The sequence below is a fragment of the Oryzias latipes genome, chromosome 2, assembly GCF_053564925.1.
Source record: "Oryzias latipes strain Hd-rR chromosome 2, Olatipes_Hd-rR_3.1".
In the NCBI taxonomy this organism is placed as follows: domain Eukaryota; kingdom Metazoa; phylum Chordata; class Actinopteri; order Beloniformes; family Adrianichthyidae; genus Oryzias; species Oryzias latipes.
Window position 1 is genome coordinate 33953602 of NC_136238.1, and position 19807 is coordinate 33973408.

Consider the following 19807-nt stretch of genomic DNA (forward strand, 5'->3'; position numbering starts at 1 on the left):
TAAAATTCATTCTTGTTTTGTCTTATCTTGGAAAGATGTTTTGTTGGGTCTAATATCAAACAATATGCAAAAGGACTCTGCTTTTCTTTTAAATCTTTTACTAATTTTGGCTAAATTCCATGTTCATAAATGTAAATTTTCTGGTAGAAAACCTTGTTTCACTGTATTCCTTTCTGAATTAAATCAGTATATCAACAGTATTCGAAATTCAGAGAAGCAAAAAGCAATCAGAACATTATCTGTATGTGATAGTTTCAGTATTTTCTCGTAGAGTTTAACCCCCTGGCTTATTTCTCTCTATTCTTGTTCTTCTGTTTGTTACAGTTGTGTATTTGATATTTGCAGTTGTGTTTTTATTGCATACCTAAAAGTACATCTTTGTAAAATGACATAATGTGCAATAAAGTTGATTTAAAAAAAAAAAAAGAAAAAAGAATTGAGAACGACCCATTGTGATGACGTCACAACAGCTCTCAAAAAGTATGTTCGATACATTTTTTCTATTTTGATTTTCTTTTTTTGCTATCTCCTGATTTTTTTTCTAACTATTTGAAGTTTTTTTTAACTATGTTGAGGTTCAGTTAAGCAGTTTATACGTTTCTTTTTAAATACAGTTTCTGCACGTGACCCGGAAGTAAACAGCACGAGGCGCTATCAGCGTTAGCTTGTTAGCAGGCTAGCAGCGTTAGCTTGTGTTGAGAGGTCGGTGGTGTTTTGTTGGGACGTTTGTGAGGTTTTTGGACAGAAAGGACGATACGTCGTTCGTGTGGGAACTCTCAGCATTTTCCAAAGTGTCGTAAATGAGTGAAGAAGTGTTGAACGGAAAGACAACGTGGATTGCTGTGATTGTTGTGAGACTAGCAGATGATCGATCGGAGCTGCAGTGAAGAGGACGGCGGTGTTTGTGGGAGTTGGAGCTGAAGATCGGAGCAGGAACCATGTCTTCAGAACCTCAGGAAGGTTCTGTCAGAGAACAACTTTCTGCTGCTGAAGGAACCATCGTCCAGAACGAGGAGGAGCTCTGTCGTCAGCGCAGACTGCTGGATATCAGCTGGAAGTGGAACCCGCAGCTTAAACTCCACCGCATAGGTATGTTTACCTTCATCAAACAAACAGAGAAGCCCTTTGAGCTTCCTTCCTTCTGTTTGGTGACCCGTCTGTCACTTAGTGGCGGTTCTACACTAACATACTGTCCGGGCGGGTGTATATACTATGTGGGTGCTGAAAACCAGTGCTAGCTCGGTGTGTTTACTGAAACTGCTGTTTCTTATCTATCTATCTATCTATCTATCTATCTATCTATCTATCTATCTATCTATCTATCTATCTATCTCTCTATCTCTCTATCTCTCTATCTCTCTATCTCTCTATCTCTCTCTCTATCTCTCTCTCTATCTCTCTCTCTATCTCTCTCTCTATCTCTCTCTCTCTCTCTCTCTCTCTATCTCTCTCTCTCTCTCTCTCTCTTTCAAAAGACACTAATAATAAAATGAGTCAAGTATAAATATTTCCGACCAGCCTTCCATTCGTTTTCTTAACCCGCTTTATCCTTTTTATGGTTTCTGGATTTCCACATCAAACTGATGAAATCTGCGGTGGCGCTCCGACTGTGGTGTCAACCTGCTGCTATGCTGACCGTGTTTTGCGCTCTCTGTGTAGAATACACTGAAGGAGCGCGGGGGAAAACAACTCTCAGCTGCAGGACGTGAACAGGTAGACGGCAAAGCAGGTAGAGGTGGGGGAGGGGCTTTAACTCACCCCTAACCCCTACGATTGCAGAGGGTGATGCGGCTCCCTGTGTTTTCTTTTCTGAACATGATTACCATGCAGAACTCTTCTAAATAATAAACCTGATCTTTCAACATTCTCTGTATATTCCATGCACTGTATGTGAGATATTCATTGACACCACTCCATGTAGCGATCAAACAAAGACTTTAACTGGTATCTAAGTGGTGGACGCAGCAAGGAGGGCTGTGACGATAACCTCATCATGACCTTATCACCGCGGTGATGACCGCATCACCGCACTTTTTTCTTTCGTTTTTTTTTTTTAAAGTTCAGCACATGGTGCGTGATTGGAACTATAATTAACACATTAAACACATTCATCTTTGCTGATAATTTCCTTTTTCTGCTAGTCCTGTGTTCAGACTTTCCTTCTTTCTTTCAGACTGTTCTCTCCTCTCTCCCACCACGCCTGTCACTGTCTCTCGTCGGCACGCGCTCTCACTGCCTCTGTTGCACATGACCCCCTTTACTCACACACACACCCACCCACACACAGGCGCACGCTTTCAGAAACACACATCCTCATTCTAAAACAGAAGTTTCCGTCTCGCGAGGAAATACGACAACTTTACTACGTTCTAATTATTCATTTCCATTGTATTCATTTCCATTCCAAGCTGCATGTGTTCTTGAGTGCGCGACACGGACGCCGGAGGATTTTGTGTTGATTTTGTGTCGCCTGGTGCCACTGCTGTCCGGAAAGGTGTTGGTGGCCTACATGGCAATTGACGAGCAGCAAGCCCACATCTACAAAGACCTGAAACACGCACTCTTGGTGAAATTTGACATTTCACTGTCTGTCACTGTCTGTTGTTGGCGTGCGCTCTGCGCTGCACGTGAGACGCGGCTCCCTTTACAGACACACAGGCGCGCGCTTTCAGAAGCACACATCCTCATTCTAAAACCGAAGTTTCTGCCTTGTGAGGGAATACGACAAATTTAATGCGTTCTAATTATTAATTTCCATTGTATTCATTTCCGTAATAAGCTGCGTGCGTTCTTAAGTGCGTGACACGGCCGCCCACCGTAGGATTTTGTGTTAGGGGCGGGTTATTACTGTTCTCCTTCACTCTCTGTAACACCAAACATGAACGCGCGCTGTTAGATTTCCATGAATAAAGGCCTCCTGCCCCGCGTTCTTCATGGGTGTCAGGCTTCATGGCCAGCAGAAAGGTGAAAAATTGTCTGCAGTCTGTTTATTACTGGGCAATATATAATATTCTGAAAAGATGTCTGTACCAGAGAGCACAGGTGAAGGCTCACGTGCAGCTAGAGTGCGGTCCGCTGCAGAGGAATCAACACGCGCATCCTCCTACACACAGCGCTGACCCAGACAGTCACAGTCAATCCACAACACCTATATAGGCTATATAGTTAGTTCATTAGTTAGATAGGTACCGTAAATTCCGGGTTATAAAGCGCACCCGATTACAAGCCGCACCCACCTATTTTCACGTGCTTAATTATTTTTGTACATACACAAGCCGCATCATAATACAAGCCGCTGCTTCGACAAAGCACGTCCTGACTCCCAGGGTGAGCGTGGCTCATTACCACACTGTGGGCGGGTACTGCCTTGACTCAAGCTCATGTATCCAAGTACACCCACAACTGAAACGGCATGGACCTCTATTCTGTTCACAAGTTCCTCAGTTATGGGGTTTTTTATTTTATTTTTTTTTACTTATTGACAATCTAGGTATCATACATAAAATTACAAACAGTAACCATATAATCAACATTACATCCCTCAGTTATGATGAGGAAATTTACATCCGCGATCCCCCATTTCCCATGAGTCTTAGGGGCTAAAAGCGGGGCCAACGCCCGGCTCGCCACACTGTTGTACGTGTTTAAGAATGAGCAAGGAGCAGCAGTGCATGGAGGGGTGAAAAGGAACAGCTCTCCTTCCGCTTGTGTCGCGGCAGCATTATGGTACTAACGGGGCTGGTTAAAAAAACACCAGTAAAATAAAGCTGCGGCGACTGAAAAGCGCGCGCCTCAGCACGGCGCGTTCGTCAGAAGTTTCCTTTCACAACAAACACTTGTTGCTCCGCGGACGCCTCTGCGCTCCGCGCTCGCCAAGCGGGCTCCTTGTCTCCCCTTCCTATCCGAAAAGCTCACACGGCGGCTGTGAGCTTTTCAATGCAAAATTCCGCTCAGTCCTTAGAAACCGTAAAAACAACCACATGGATTTGTGTTTCCAGTCGTGTCCCTCAAAATAAAGGCTGATGTTATTCACGCATATTTACGTGCAGCCAGCCGAGTCACTATGACTCAGAGGTAAATTCACTTCTGAGCATGCGCTGTTCTCTCCGTCACGCAGCTGACCGGCATTTCCATTTACTGATGGGGGATTTTTTCACGCTGCTTTTAACGATTGCTTTTAACTTGAAAGCTTCATCATATTGTAGTGGCGATCACGTGCACGTTGGGTCTAATGGCCCCAAAGGATTCTGGGATGCGGCCGGGCATGCGTGTTTCTTTTTGTTGAACCATGACTGAAGTGTCTAAGACCTGAAGTGACGTTCATGCTGTTTGGCTGTTTAGAGGTGTGTTAAAAAACAAATGACTTGTGTTTGGTGTTAGATGGAGAATTCAATCCATTCACAGAGCCCGAAAGTACATACATGACATACAAGCTGCATGTGTTCTTGAGTGCGCGACACGGACGCCGGAGGATTTTGTGTTGATTTTGTGTCGCCTGGTGCCACTACTGTCCGGAAAGGTGTTGGTGGCCTACATGGCAATTGACGAGCAGCAAGCCCACATCTACAAAGACCTGAAACACGCACTCCTGGTGAAATTTGACATCTCGCCAGGCACTTATCGCCAGCAGTTCTGGTCCGTTGTGGTGCCATACGGGGAGAATCCAACTCAGACCTACCACCGACTGAAGGGCCTCTACCGTCGCTGGATCCGCCCAAAGAAACACACGAAGGACCAGATCGGGGTGATTGTCATCCGGGACCAGCTGCTGCGTGTGCTTCCAGCTGACATCAGGACGTGGGTAAAGGAGCACGAACCAGAGGATGGGCTCACTGCTGCCCGGCTTGCGCTGCAGTACGTTAATGCTCGACGAGGGGCATCTACAAGGCTGTCGGGTGGGGATCAGCGTCATCCCATTCAAACTGCTCCATCGAGACCTGCAAGGAGAGACTTCAATCAGCCAACGCAAGGTACTAGGGATGATACCATCGTCCATCGTGATGGGTGACTGATGGTGTCTCCCCATCGTGATGCCACGCCCCGCCACGCTGCGAGTCGACACCATATGACGCTTGATAAGGATTATTGGGACACGACTGGAAACACAAATCCACTATTGTTTGAACGGTTTCTAAGGACTGAGTGGCCTTTCTGCTTCGAAGCTTACGCACTGCGTTAGCTAGCGCTTCGAGCTCTGCCCCGACACACACTTTTACCGGGAGACCCGCTTCTCATAAATTCCGGTAGCTCGTTCAGGTAGAGCTGCGGGACGGATCACAGTCCTATGTCTCCCACACGTAACAAAGCATCCTTACTTCCCCTAAAACACAAAACTGTAAGTCCGTCTGCTCTGCTAGAGACACCGTTGCTCGCTCCACCGGTCTAATCAAACGCAGGACCGGACCACTTCTTTTCTATTTTTTTTAAGTCACTTCACTCAGTTTAGACTGGATCATCGCGGATGAGTCATTATTTGGGAAATAAAATAAATAAAGTAAAATAATGAATAATATTTATATAATGACAAACCCCCCTCCCCCGACGATATCATCGTCCATCCCGATGGTTGACTGCAAACATTGTCAACTGCCAATTTAGGGGACATCGCCCAACCCTACAAGGTACCAACCCAACACCTGACCAGGGAGCAGTTGGTAAGGACCTTGTGTGTTACTATTGCCAGCAGATTGGTCACAAAGCCTCTGTATGCCCAATTCGCAAGACTAAATTCACAGGTGCTTGCTATGCACCCAGATTGTCGCAGGATCAGGGCCTGTTCACACGGACAAAGACAAATCTGTGACTGTGAATGGACAGCAGGTTACTGTTATGCTGGACACTGGTAGTTTTGTTTCTTTGGTCAAACAGAGTTTAATCCCTTTTGGTGGACTTGATTATGGCAGGCAAACAAATGTTTTGTGTGTACATGGTGACAAACATTTTTACACAAAAGCGGATGTAACTGTGACCATAGATGAACAATCATGCCTTTTGACTGCTGGGGTGGTAGACAACCTGCCTTGTTGATTTGATTTTGGGGTGTGATTTACTGATGTTGAGGGACTGATTAAATGAGGCTATTGAAACAGCTAAAGCTAAGCTGAGCTAGCTGTTAGTGTGTTTACTAGGGCTCAGGCTAAAGCTGGGAAGCAAAGTCTTCCACACATGCATGACAGTTTCTTTGATGGGAGCAAAGAAATGCCAAAAAAAAAGTCCAGAGACGGTTTGAAAAAAAGAATTAAGTTGCCGGATCCTGAGATCCCAACCACAGCAGAAACATTTGAAATACCAGCTGACATTTTAGCTTTACAAAATGAAGACCAAACTTTAAAACCTTTGTTCGCCAAAGTGACGATGGAAAGTAACAAATGTTTGGGAAATGTGCAGTTTATTGTTGTTGATGATGTTCTGTGTGCAGCTAAAGGTGAACACCTACGGTGAGTTGTTCCAACCACCTGCAGGCCACTCATCATGCACTTAGCACACACTCGCATGGGCGGGTCACCTGGGTCATCACAAAACATATCTTCGTGTTAGTTCACATTTTTTTCTATGTACACTGATTTTCAGACGTACTGTGCAACATGTCTTACTTGCCAGAAACGTGCCATCACACATAAGTCAGACAGAGCATTACTGATCATCATTTCCACACCGTTCAGGAGAACGTGGTCACGAGTAGGGGTGGGTACCGTGCCCCAGTATTGAGGGAGCCCCGGGGCAACATTCTTCAAGACTGCAGTATCGTTAAGATCTGACCTCGACGGTTCTGCTATCGGTACAGGAGAAGTCGCTTTTTTGTGTCCCACAAGATATAAACCTTATCTGCCATATTTAACTCGCCAAGTCAGTCAACACACAAGAACGCTACCAAAGTTTTAGGATGGCAGAAAGAGCTAACGGTCCAAAATGCGGCGTCTCTCTGCGTTTTTGTAAAATAACTACCAGGTACTCAGAGTGTCGTGGTGCCTTTAACACCATCAGGTGTTAAAGGCACAGGTAGAAGGAAGAAAGCAGCATAAGCACACGGAGGGGGCGTGTCTGCATCTGTGAACGCCACCCATTTCCGCATAAAATGTATTAAATTTGCATCAGGGCGCCCCCACTATCCTGTCACCTTGCTGCTACAATGACCATACGATGCGGGAGAGAAGCGGGGCTTAGACCCATCCGCTTATGATTCCAGACCCGCAACAAACTAACAGCTGCTTCCTATTAAAACATAGTTGTCATCCATAAAATTAATATAATGTATTGGGTTTACTGGATTTAAAGACAATAAATACAAAGGAGTCTGCATGAAAGTGAATTTGTTTCCATCATCTCACTCATCTTAACTCTGTGTTTGACAGACAGAAAAGTCTATTCAATGTTGTGGAAAATGGACAAAAGATCAAAGGAAACATCACTCTCATAAAGAATACGGATAATTAAATAAATATCATGACAGCATTTTTAATCAATACAAGTATTGCCAAATTAACTATCACTATATATCGGCAAAAACCTTTTTCTAACTTTCTAACACCCCTAGTGTAGCGGCTCCCTGTGCTTTCATCTCAGTGGGAAACTGATTCAAATGGCTCTTGGAGAGGTTCAGGACTCTGGTCTAGCACATCAACGTGCATTCCATGTTTTTATTGGAACACTGTCATGCATAAAGTAAAATGTTTTGTGAAAAAACAATGCTGTTGCATAATGAGGAAATAAAACCGTTTATGCTCTTAATTTGTTATTTATTTGTTTATTTTTCATCCTCACAAAGTATCGATAAGAGTACCGTTAAAATGCCGGATCGATAAGCAGTATCAATAAGAGTAGTAGTACCGTTAAAACCTTAAGGATACCCATCTCTAGTCACGAGTACATCCTGGTGGTTTGTGAATCTGCTACACGGTTCCTAGAAGCTTTTCCCCTGCACACCATTACAGCTCCTGCAGTCATGAGATCGTTGATTCAGTTTTTCTCCAGGGTAGGAATACCTGATGAAATTCTGACAGACCAGCGAACCAACTTCACCTCCCGGTTGATGAAACTCTTCCAACAGCAGCTTGGCATCACTGCCGTCAAGGTGACTGTATGTGAGAACTGTTGGCGCCTCGCGGTTCATCCATTTTGGGCATCAGCAGCATGACTGTTTGGATCTTCGGTTTCCCTTCACTTGTTTTCTGATAGTCAATCCTCTCACGTCATAATTCCGCTGAGACTTTCAGGGCTGCGTCACTTCTCACGATTTGCGCAGCTGCGCTGTGTCCTGTGCGTCTGTTTCTCATCCAGTAATTATGAAAAAGAAAATTTCTACATGTTCTGCTGCAGCTACGCATATATCTGCGTTACCTTTTCACCAGTACAGAGTTTGCTCGTTTATTGCAAGAGTTTTGTTCTAAAAATAACCATGATCGCTAAAATCCAAGGAGTCTGATTACAGAAGTTTATGGCAGTAAAACTCCTCACTGCCTACATACACTTTTCTCAGACAGACATGAACATTTTCATCCTTGTCTCTTGTTTGAAATCTCAAACTTTCATGGAAATCAAGTCCAGGATCTTGGAATGAAAAAAAAGATCTGATGGATCAAAGATTTCTGTAGATCTGAAGAGCTCTGCCTTTCTGTACAGGAGACACGGCACGGACTGAGGAGATTGAGTGACAGGGTCTCCAGCCAATCAGGACACAGAACAGGGTGCTGTTTAAAAACGCAGCATAATCGCTCTAAAAGAATGAGCTAAACCGGTAAAGATGAACTGCGATGTAGAAAGAGAAGACTGTCTTCTGTTGTGTTTGACAGATTTTAGAGGGTTTCAGGTTTAGAATGTGCCGGTAAGTTTTTCATGTTTTTCAAATCTTTTACTATATTAAATGATCAAACTTGTACTTTATTTAACCAGAGGACGCCAGCACAGTCAGATGAGGAGCTCCACCAGTAGCTGCTAGTGAAAAAAGATATTAAAAAGTTAGACGTTGCATGACAAACTTTCACCATTGTTCTCCCGTGTTAGCATGCTAGCTACCTCAATGCTAGCGGGGTTTCCAGCTCTTTTCATGACTTTTATGGATTAAACAAAGTCGATTTTTTTTTTTTACCACAGTGTCAGGATCGGTCATGTAAACCTGGGAATAATTGCCTGTGAATTGTAATTGGGATTAATCAAAAAGAATTTTCAAGAAGCACATTCATGTATAATTTAGAAGGTTTCTCAATATATTTTTAGGGATTACAGATTGATTGAACAAAGCAACAGATTGCTGTAAGAAAGTGACACCTTTCCTAGTTTGGGATCAAGTTCATCCCTATTTAAAATAATAAAAGTAAAATTATGATTCAGAAACACATTATTTATTTGAGGTACCAGAACAAATTTCCCACTTGTGGGATCAATAAAGTTTTTCTGATTCTGAACTGTATTCCCAAACCGTTTTATTCTCAACCTTAAAGATTGCAGGTTCACACAGGAAGTTAACTCTCACAATATGCAGCTACTGAGTATCATTTAAGGTATATATATATGTATATACTGTATTCTCATTTTAACTTTCTTAAATACATTTTTTCTTTGTGTGCAGGATGCTGTGGATATTGGACGACAGTCTAACTTAAACCAGGCAGAGCAGGAAACTGTTGGAGTTGTTCCCTCTGTGGCTTGTCCTCTCTCCTCTCAGACCTGTTCAACCCTTGTGGGACATGGGAAAACCATGGCCAAGACATTAACATTTATGCACTGATCTATGCATGTCATCTCAGCAGGATGTAATAAAAACTAACAATGTGAACAGATCTCATCTGCCTTACAAAATACTGCCCCCCTTAAGAAAATAAATGGCTAATAATCACCACTGGTATTTTGTAGTGCTTCACTTTTTAATGTTTGACCATTAAATGTGTTTTGTACAGAAGACTGATAGATTGTTTTGCAAATATCTTTGAAACACAGAGTAAAGTGTATTAGATTCTGTGAAATTCTGAACCACAATTCAGAGAAATTAAAATAACTATTTTTAAAACTCCTCAAAAGACTTGAGGTGGAAAAGTCACTGTTTTCGTACAGGCACTGAGAAATGGGAAGCAGACAGTGTGCCTGGGCATGTTGTCAATGCAATCATGGTCAAAATGGACAACTATTTTAAATGCATCTCTTTCAGTTAACAGGAGATGTCTGTGATCCTGCTGGACAGCCTTTGCATCACACCAGGGATGTCTTTGGGGCCTGCATCTGGAAAGAAACAAAGACACCAAAGTTAATTAACCCAAAAAAGAAGAGGAAAAATTAAGATTAAAATTGTTTTCTTTACCTTCAAGAAGTTGTAGACATCCACGTTGTAGCTGCCTCAGAATTCCTGCCTTTTTTGTTATAGCATGCATAACAACGGTCCTTATAGAAAACAACAGACATACAGGAATAGTCCATTTTAAAATCCCATCCTAATTAAAAAGAAACTAATAATTATATTGATGTCTAATACTGGAATAATTTTAAGGGGAATAAAGCACGTTTTTGCTGGTCTGCTACAATTTACTCTGCTCTGATTCACTCATACCAGAATTCTGCCAGTCTGCATAGTGCAGACGCATACATTTTGGAAATATGGCACAGCAATATTGTTGCTCTGTTCAATAATTCCCTCTGTCTGCAAACCCTGAAAAATATTGAGAAACCTTATAGGTTGTAACATATTTGATTAACCCTAGTGACAATTCACGGGCAATTATTCCCAGGTTTACATGACTGATACTGACACTGTGGTAAAAACTCGACTTTGTTTAATCCATAAAAGTCATGGAAAGAGCTGGAAACCCCGCTAGCATTGAGCTAGCTAGCATGCTAACACAGGAGAACAATGGTGATAGTTTGTCATGCAACATCTAACTTTCTAACATCTTTTTTCACTAGCAGCTACTGTTGGAGCTCCTCATCTGGCTGTGCTGGCGTCCTCTGGTTCAATAAAGTACAAGTTTGATCGTTTAATATTGTAAAAGATATGAAAAACATGAAAAACTTACCGGCACATTCTAAACTGGTCTGTTGACGTAAGACTCGGTGTTATTCGGCAGCCAATGAGCTTCTGGATATCAGGGATGTCCCACCTCCCCTCCCCTTGACTGACATGTCGCTGTTTTTACGTGTCAACAGGTTTTAGAATCAAAACCGCAAAAAATAAAAGCGCAACTCAAAAAGATAATTTCAAAATAAAACTGCAACTCAAAAACAGGATTTCAGAATGACGAGAAAACAAATCGGCAGCTGAGAAATAGGATTGTGCTTTGGGGAATGGCTTTTGGTTGCAAATTGTGGGTTTTGGTTCTCAATTTATGCACTTTGATTAGCAGATTTGGGGTTTTGATGCGCGGTTTTACTGTTTTGATGCGCAATACTTTAGGCGCTAATTTGACACCATAGCCCACGGGGCCCCCAAAGCCAGAGAGCAGGGAGGCATGGGGAGGGGGGGGCAGAGAGTGCTGCTCCAGTTCAACCAGGAGAGCAGCCCCCCGCCACGCAGCGAGGGCCCAATGCAGGGCACAGCCCCAGAAGAGTGCCCACAGCCCCAGACGAGCACGTCATCATCACCCCAAGAGTTCTGATCATCCTCCCGCCCGAACCCCAGGTACGAGCCAGGGCCCCCCAAGGGAGACCCGCCCCGTGCTCCATGCAGCCCCCACCTGGCCCACGGTTGGTCCATGAAGGAGCAAGGCGAGGGGTCAGCCGCCCCCGCCCAGGAGGAAGACATCCAGGAGTAGAGGGGGTCCACACGAGGGGGTTGTAAACATGGCCCGACCAAGCTCGTCCACATTTACTCACAGTGATGTCCCATCACCCTCCCCACCAAGGGCCCTAAATGTCTACAGTGCAGTTAAAATTGGCAGGTAGGACCTAAAGGACATCTACTACTTGCTGGCAGTGATGTCCAAGCACCCCCCCCCCTTACTAAGGGCCCTACATGTCTACGGTGCAAATAAAACAGACGGGGGGGGGGCAATTCCATACGGCAACCACGGGAGGGGGACCACTGCCAAGTAGATCCTCCCCCCAAGGTGCAATGCAGGCTGAACCCCCCCCCCCATCACCCTAATAAGGGATTATATGAAGATGAGTTTAAGTTTGGGACAGCTGGTAGACCCCCCCCCCCTCCTCCAGACAGCCCCCCCCACAGGACAGGTCCAACAAAGCCCCCGCCCAGACCCCGCAGACCTGGTGGATGTTACCCAGAGCAACCGCGGGCCCCAAGAGGGTTGCCCCGCCCGTCCCAGAGCCAGGGAAGGAGTGATCCCAGCCCCAGGTGCAGATGGGCAGCCCATCCAGCGCCCCTGGAAAGAACAGTTTTTCATATTTTATATTTAAAGATTTAAACTCTAAGGTTCCTGACTGAGCAGATTTCGACTTTTATTGGTGTTAGTCAATACACAAACTCGTTTAAAAGTATAAAAGGGCCTTTTCTTGTGTTTGTATTCCTACAGTTCTCCCCCATAATTGGATGACTGAAGAGGAAGATCTCTGCCACCAGCAGAGAAACTTAAGAATACAACAGAAGGTACCAGAACCTGCTCAAAGTGAAGAGCAACAGAAGGAACCAGATCCTTCACTGATTAAAGAGGTACAGGAGGAACAAGAACCTCCACAGATTAAAGAGGAACCAGGGAACGTCTTCATCAGTCAGGATGAAGATCAGCTTGATCTGAAGCAGGAGACTGATACCTTGATGGAGTTTCCTACTTATGAGGAAGATGAGAACAGTGAAGCAGATATAAAAAATCAGCAGAAGAACTTCCGAGTGGATCATGAGGAACCAGATCCTCCACAAACTGAAGAGGAACAAGGAGAGAAACAACTTCAACAGATTAAAGAGGAACCAGAACCACCGCAGATTAAAGCGGAACCAGGGGAACTGTGCATCAGTCAGGATGAAGATCAGATTTATCTGAAGCAGGAGACTGATACCTTGATGGAGATTCCTACTTTTGAGGAAAATGAGAACGTTGAAGCAGATCTAAAAAATCAGCAGAAGAACTTCAGAATGGATCATGAGGAACCAGAACCACCACAAATTAAAGAGGAACCAGGGGAACTCTGTATCAGTCAGGATGAAGATCAGCTTGATCTGAAGCAGGAGACTGATACCTTGATGGAGATTCCTACTTATGAGGAAGATGAGAACAGTGAAGCAGATCTAAACAATCCGCAGAGCTTTAATGTAACTGATAGTCAGGATGAAGAAGGAAACCGACATGAAGAATCAACATCAACTACTGATGAAGAGACAGAATCAACATCAACTACAGACGAAGAGACAGACCCCCAGAACAGAGACCAGGGGAAGAGAAGAGACAGAAGTTATGTCCAAAATGGGTCTGATGAAAGATATTGTGCATCTAAAAAATGTGGTAAAATGTTTAGTGGGCGGCCTCAATTGAAACTTCACATGGAAACTCATACAGGAAAGAAAACATTTTCTTGTAAAAACTGTGAAAAAAGTTTTAGTTATAAATCTAATCTCAAAAAACACAGGACAACTCATACAGGCGAAAAGCCCTTTACGTGTAAAGAATGTAAAAAAAGTTTTAGTCAAATATGTGATCTCAAAACACACATGAGAACTCACACAGGAGAAAAGCCTTTTACTTGTAAAGAATGTGATACAAGTTTTAGTCGTATATCTCATCTCAAAATACACATGAGAACTCACACAGGAGAAAAGCCTTTTTCTTGTAAAGAATGTAAAAGAAGTTTTAGTCAAATATCTAGTCTCAACTCACACATGAGAACTCACACAGGAGAAAAGCCTTTTTATTGTGAAGAATGTGATACAAGTTTTAGTGATTCATCTAATCTCAAAACACACATGAGAACTCACACAGGAGAAAAACCTTTTACTTGTAAAGAATGTAAAAGAAGTTTTAGTCAAATATCTAATCTTAAAGCACACATGAGAATTCACACAGGAGAAAAGCCTTTTTCTTGTCAAGAATGTAAAAAATATTTTGGTAATACATCTCATCTCAAAGTACACATGAGAACTCACACAGGAGAAAAACCTTTTACTTGTAAAGAATGTAAAAAAAGTTTTAGTCAAATATATGATCTCAAAACACACATGAGAACTCACACAGGAGAAAAACCTTTTACTTGTAAAGAATGTGATAAAAGTTTTAGTGAAAAATCAAAACTCAAAAAACACATGAGAACTCACACAGGAGAAAAGCCTTTTACTTGTAAAGAATGTGATAAAAGTTTTAGTGAAAAATCAAAACTCAAAAAACACATGAGAACTCACACAGGAGAAAAGCCTTTTACTTGTAAAGAATGTGATAAAAGTTTTAGTCAAATATCTAATCTCAAATCACACATGAGAATTCACACAGGAGAAAAGCCTTTCCCTTGCAATAAATGTGATGCCAGTTTTAGTCGAATACCTCTTCTAAAAACACACATGAAAACTCATACAGGTGAGAGATAGTTTTTATGACTGATAAATGGCTCAGTCATAAATGTAATTTAGTGTGAAGAAACTGGATTTTCTAGAAAGGACTGTATTTGTATTAGTTCGTAACCCCGTCAGTTTCTTACACACAGAAATAATGAATAACGACTCAGAGACAGTTACTTATCTTTTGTAGATTTACTCCGCACAAAGACCACAGATTTGTACGCAGGGTTACAGACAGATGAACAAAGTGCATTCAAAGTCTGAACAAAGGGGTTCAGCAAAATGCCTGGCATACATACCTTGCATTTGCATATTCAGAACCTCATTCGATGGATCATGGTGTGAAAAACACACCCACAGACTGTTGCAGGCTAGATGCTCGAAGGTCAGAGCACCTAAAGTGTCAGATCTCTTGCAGACATTTGCCAGAACGCATACACCAGAAACACACAAAGATGAAAAAGGGAGGATGTTAAAGGAATGTTGCGAGACAATAGTCTTGGTTGTGCTCTGTCTGGAGTGTAATATAATTTTGAGATGATAATACATAGTAAATCGAGGTTAAGCCATTAATGTAATAAAAGGTAAAAGTTAGTTTAATAAAATGCAAAAGGGAGTGTCTAACTATTCTGTTTCTAATCATTCCTAACATATAGTAAATTACATTAGAAAACACACAGGTGAGAAGCTTTTCTTTTGTAACGAAAAAAAAATATAAAGGATTTAGAGAAAAATCTCAACTTCAAAAACAGAAAAACTTAGAGCAGAAAACTTGTACAGTATATGGGAAAATATTGTGTAAATGCCATTTGGTCGTTTTTTTTTTTTTTCGTTTTTAAAAGAAAGAACTTTATTTTTTTTATACTAAAAAGGAAAACTGTTGGAATATTTCAAGCCTTAGTTTAATTTAGTGAATTTATTGTATAAATTTAAATAAAACAATGTTCTTTGTCCAGAAAAAAAAACATAACAAATGTTTATGTCAAAAACATTTAGTGATCATGTTTAACCCTTGTGCTATCCTAGGCACGTTACTGTTGGGAGTTGGGTCATCTAGACCCACTAGACAGTGCGCTGAAACTTATTTTTTTCAATGATTTGTGATCTTCACTGGTTCAGTGGATTACATTCCACCTTTATCCACCTTTGTCATGGTAGGGAGAACACGTCAATGGAAGGGTGGGGTCATCTAGGATAGCACAAGGGTTACAAAGTGTATTGTGTCCTTCCTGCCAGCGACTGCTTTGGTATTGGAGGGGTAAATTATCTCAGTCAGACTGGTGGACTGGTTGTATTTTGCACCATCCCACATTGCCAAAATTGCCTAAGTCTTTTTCAGTGACTATGATGTTACTGTTTGATCAACCAGTAAAGTTCCCTGAGCTGAATCCAATGAATAAAATCTATGATCTGTTAAGAAGAGGAAGATGAAACACCCGGTCTAATGATAAAGACGACTTGAAGTCTGCTGTTAAATCTCCCTGAGCTTTCATTACATGTGCACCCCCCCCAATCTGGTGGCCTCAATGACACAGAGCATTGATGTAGTAATTCAGTTCAAAGGAGGCATTAACTACATTTTGTCCTGCCATTGTTTTTTATTATTTTAGACAAAACTTATTTAGTTGACCATTGTTGTATTTTCTGATAAGACAATGTTTATGTTGTCAAAGTGTGTACATTATTATGAAAATGTTTTGTAAACATATTTGATTTTTTGTCATATTTTCATTGTTGTTTTAGGCTAAAAGAAGGGACTGCAGTTTTTAATTTGTCAAATCATGTGAGCTAGTAACCATTGAGTGAAAACAGATTTTCTTTTAAATCCACTAACTAATAGAATCACCATGAATCAGCAAATTCTGCAGCTCAGAAAAGCGGCTTCAATATGCAATGTTTTAAAACATAAAGTATTGCAGAACTTTGAGGATGGAAAAACTGTGGAGAATATTTTCATATGAATCATCTTCTAAGCTGTTTGTCCCCTTTTGGGGTCATGAAGGCAGGGGACATCCTGCATCCAGTCTGTCACAGGGCCCATGCACTCTCACATTCACATCTAGGGACAATTTAGACCAACCAATTGATCTATGAAGCATGTTTGGGATGGAAGCTGGAGTCCCCAGAGGAAACTCAGACATGCACAGGGAGAACATGCAAACTCTACTGTTTTCAGATCCTCCAACCAGGACTTGAACCGAGGGCCTTCTTGCTTTGAGACAAGAGCGCTAACCACTGCACCACCGTGCAACGTGACAACAATTATGTTTATGTTTGTTGTTTATGTTACTGCTGAACGTAACCAGAATGTTGATGGAAACTTGATTAAAGTTACAAACCCCATTTCTTTCTTTCTATATAAATCTTTGTGTTTGTAGCACTTTTGTTGATTTTGATCTTCGGTTCTAAATGATGCTGATTTATTTCATATAATTTAAACTTTTTTATACATCCAGTAAAAATACATACCTATAGTAACTGTACAAACATATTCTGTTAAAAAGCAAGAATCGTGGTTCGATCTGTGAGCCGTTGAGCTTGATTCATGAATTGAATCTGATCACCACCTAAGGAACGATCCACAGTCTAACCACAGTAGAACCGCATCTCTACCATTTAGAGAGGAAAAGGTTTTAAAACACATGAAGGAAGATTCGGATAAAGAACCAGACTGGTGTTTGTGTCTGGTGTTCTTGTGATTCATGTTTTCTAGTAGAGATTAAACCTGTTCCTCTGTTCTTTTTGGTTCTCAGGGGGGGGGGCTATTTTTACATTTTTTTTATTTTATTTCCCAACTAATGACTAATCCGCGATGATCCAGTATCAGGAAGTGATACTGAGGGAAGTGACTTTAACAAAAAAAGTAACAAACAAAATAGAAAAGAAGTAGTCCGCTCCGCACTTAACTAGTGAAGTGGACCGGCGGAGCGCGGACTTCCAGCTTTGTGTTGGATGGGAAGGGGGGGGGGTACATGAGCGGTATGTGTGGGAGATTTAAGACTGCGATCTGTCCCGCAGCTCTAGGGGTACAAGCAACCGAACTCAGAACCGGGTCTAAAAGTGCGTGTCTGAGCCCAGCTCTGATCGTCAGCACACACAGCGGTTTGAGCATCAAAGCAGTAATGTCGCTCAGTCCTTAGAAAACATTCAAACAATCACGTGGATTTGTGTTTCCAGTCGTGTCCCGACTAAATAAAGGCTGATGTTATTCCCACATGTTACGTCTAGCCATGATGCAGCGCCACATAATAACTGTAACATCATTAAAAGCACGTTTAGAAGATCATCTCGTATTTTACCGAGCTGACATGTCAATGTATATAACCGCTCGGCGCTGTTATCGTTTTGTATTGAATTGTTACATTCAATAAAGTTTGGGGAAAAAAGCCGCTCGGCGGAAGTTGTATCCCCTTCCGGTTTTCAAACCCTACGGCGCATGTGCGAATGATTTATTCCGACCGAAAGTGTGACCTTAGTGAACGTTTTTATATTCTGAAAACATTTTTCTGGGCCCATGTACACGGTTGGATTATAATCCGACCATTGATCCCATCAAGATATTTTGTACATGTAACCGCGGCTTATGGTGTCGACTCGCAACGTGGCGTCACAATGGTGTCTCTCCATCGGGATATCAGTCACCCATCACAATGGACGATAATATCGTCCATCAGCAAAACCCTACTCCAGAACAACTGTTTTTCCTGTTTTTTATTGGACTAATGTTCACCATCTGCTGAGCAGAAATATCTAATGTTGAAGTGAACTGTTTACTTTCTTTCACGAGTTTTTCATAAAAAACAATTTGTGTGCAGTAAAGACAGCCGTTATAAAGCCTTATATATCTTATAACAGGTTTAATAGTATAAAATATAACCAGTGTGTTTGTGACTGAAAGATAGAATGATGAGAGAAACACCTCTGCTGTTTGGACACTTTGACCAGCAGAGGGCAGCAGAACTTTCAGCAACTCTGGATCTGATCCCACAAAAACAATCCATGGATGATCAGATTTCAGAAGATTTGAAGGATCAAAGACAAAGATGTTCTGAAGAGAAGATGTGAGAAGAAAGTCCAGAATGAATTCACTCTGACTTCTCCTCATGTCTCTGAAGCTTGTGTCTTCATGTATTCACCTCAGAGTTTCTTCTGGATTCCATGTGGATCAATAATATTGATCATGTTCTGTTGTCATTTTCCATCAGAACTTCAGGCTTTTCTCTGCTGATGATCTCTGAGCTGAACTTCTTGGAGGAATTCCTGAATCTGGGATTTGGAGCAAACAGTCAGAACAAAGGAGGTTTCCATTTCTTCTAAGCTCTGCCAGAAGAAAAGAGCTGAAGCTTGAAGCTGAAGCAGCATTTGCTCAGAGAATCTGTCCTCCAGACCAACAAGTCCCACCACAGCCTTGAAGACGTTTCCAGAAGCAGCAGCAGACTGTGTTCCCATGACGACGCTGAAGTCAGCTGCTGCTCTGCAGGAGAAAGTCTGCAGCTCCTCAGTCAGGAAGCTCTTTCAAGCTCGTGCACATCTGTCAGTGCAGCAGCAGAAAGCCTGTTTCCCTGCAGGAAGTCTGAGACTTTTCAAAGTAAGAGCCTCATGTTGGCAGAGATGGGTTGGATTCTTTGATGCTCCAGTGTCTTTTGGATTCAGGATGAGTTCATGCAGATCTAGAAATCCCACCATGATGATCATCCTTGAGGAATTTCAAAATAAAAGACTTACAATCACTGCTGGATGATAGATACATTTACTCTTTATTTTTCTGTCAATAAATCATATTTATCAATAAATCCTTGATTGTAAATGATGGATCTAAAGTTGAAAAGAAGTCAAAGTGCTGACTCAGCACAGATCAAAGGAGACACAGATGATTTCCTGGAATGAAGAAAACATCAAACATCATGATGTGATCTGGAACTGAGCTGTTCTTCAGAAGATCCTCCCAAACATGGAAACTGTTGCTGCAACACGTGAAGGTTTGGTTCTGTTGCTAGTGAGATCTGATGTATCAGAACCAGACTTCTGTCAGCTGGAACTGGGGCTTCTTCCAGACCATGTGGCCTCATGGACAAAGTTCCAACATGGTTTCAATGAAATGTGGAGGTTTTCCAGGAAATGTTGCTGCAGTTCCTCCGTCTCATCAAATGAGAGATTTCTCTGAACTTAAGAAGAAAATCTTCCAGAACAGCTTCAAGCTGCAGAAAAACTGTTTCCATCATTCTGAGGACATTTCTTTAGGCTTCATGTGAAGAAAACAAACTGTTTGAAAAGATGAAAACAGAAACAAAGACGTTTCTAGAAGCTGCAACTGCAGTTACAAAGAACAGCCAGCAGGTGTCTCACTGTGGGAGTCTCTGAAAGATCTGCCTCGAACCATGAAGGGAT

At 42.1% G+C, this 19807-nt stretch overlaps 4 protein-coding genes across 4 annotated transcripts in view; 2 read left to right on the forward strand and 2 right to left on the reverse strand.

Annotated features, from left to right (window-relative positions):
- LOC144987317 (uncharacterized) overlaps positions 1 to 19807 on the reverse strand; it is a 406167-nt gene that overhangs the window by 247106 nt on the left and 139254 nt on the right. The gene's annotated exons all lie outside the window — the stretch shown is intronic.
- The window catches only part of LOC144986688 (NLR family CARD domain-containing protein 3-like), a 520304-nt gene that overhangs the window by 223833 nt on the left and 276664 nt on the right, over positions 1 to 19807 (reverse strand). The gene's annotated exons all lie outside the window — the stretch shown is intronic.
- LOC144987058 (uncharacterized) lies at positions 547 to 19319 on the forward strand. Its single transcript, XM_078935985.1, has 2 exons — positions 547 to 1089; positions 12453 to 19319. Exons 1-2 carry the CDS (start codon positions 939 to 941, stop codon positions 14447 to 14449), a joined length of 2148 nt encoding a protein of 715 aa, XP_078792111.1. The 5' UTR covers positions 547 to 938; the 3' UTR covers positions 14450 to 19319.
- LOC144987988 (zinc finger protein 24-like) lies at positions 1724 to 12444 on the forward strand. Its single transcript, XM_078937986.1, has 2 exons — positions 1724 to 4970; positions 11378 to 12444. The coding sequence occupies exons 1-2, from the start codon at positions 4535 to 4537 to the stop codon at positions 11395 to 11397; spliced, it is 456 nt and encodes a 151-aa protein (XP_078794112.1). The 5' UTR covers positions 1724 to 4534; the 3' UTR covers positions 11398 to 12444.

Bases quoted from the DNA above. Each gene is read 5' to 3' on its own strand.
- LOC144987988 (XM_078937986.1), top strand. From the start codon at position 4,535: ATGGCAATTGACGAGCAGCAAGCCCACATCTACAAAGACCTGAAACAC. The intron at 4,971-11,377 runs GTACTAGGGATG...GCAATACTTTAG, and splicing joins CTTCAATCAGCCAACGCAAG to GCGCTAATTTGACACCATAG.
- LOC144987058 (XM_078935985.1), top strand. From the start codon at position 939: ATGTCTTCAGAACCTCAGGAAGGTTCTGTCAGAGAACAACTTTCTGCT. The intron at 1,090-12,452 runs GTATGTTTACCT...GTATTCCTACAG, and splicing joins GCTTAAACTCCACCGCATAG to TTCTCCCCCATAATTGGATG.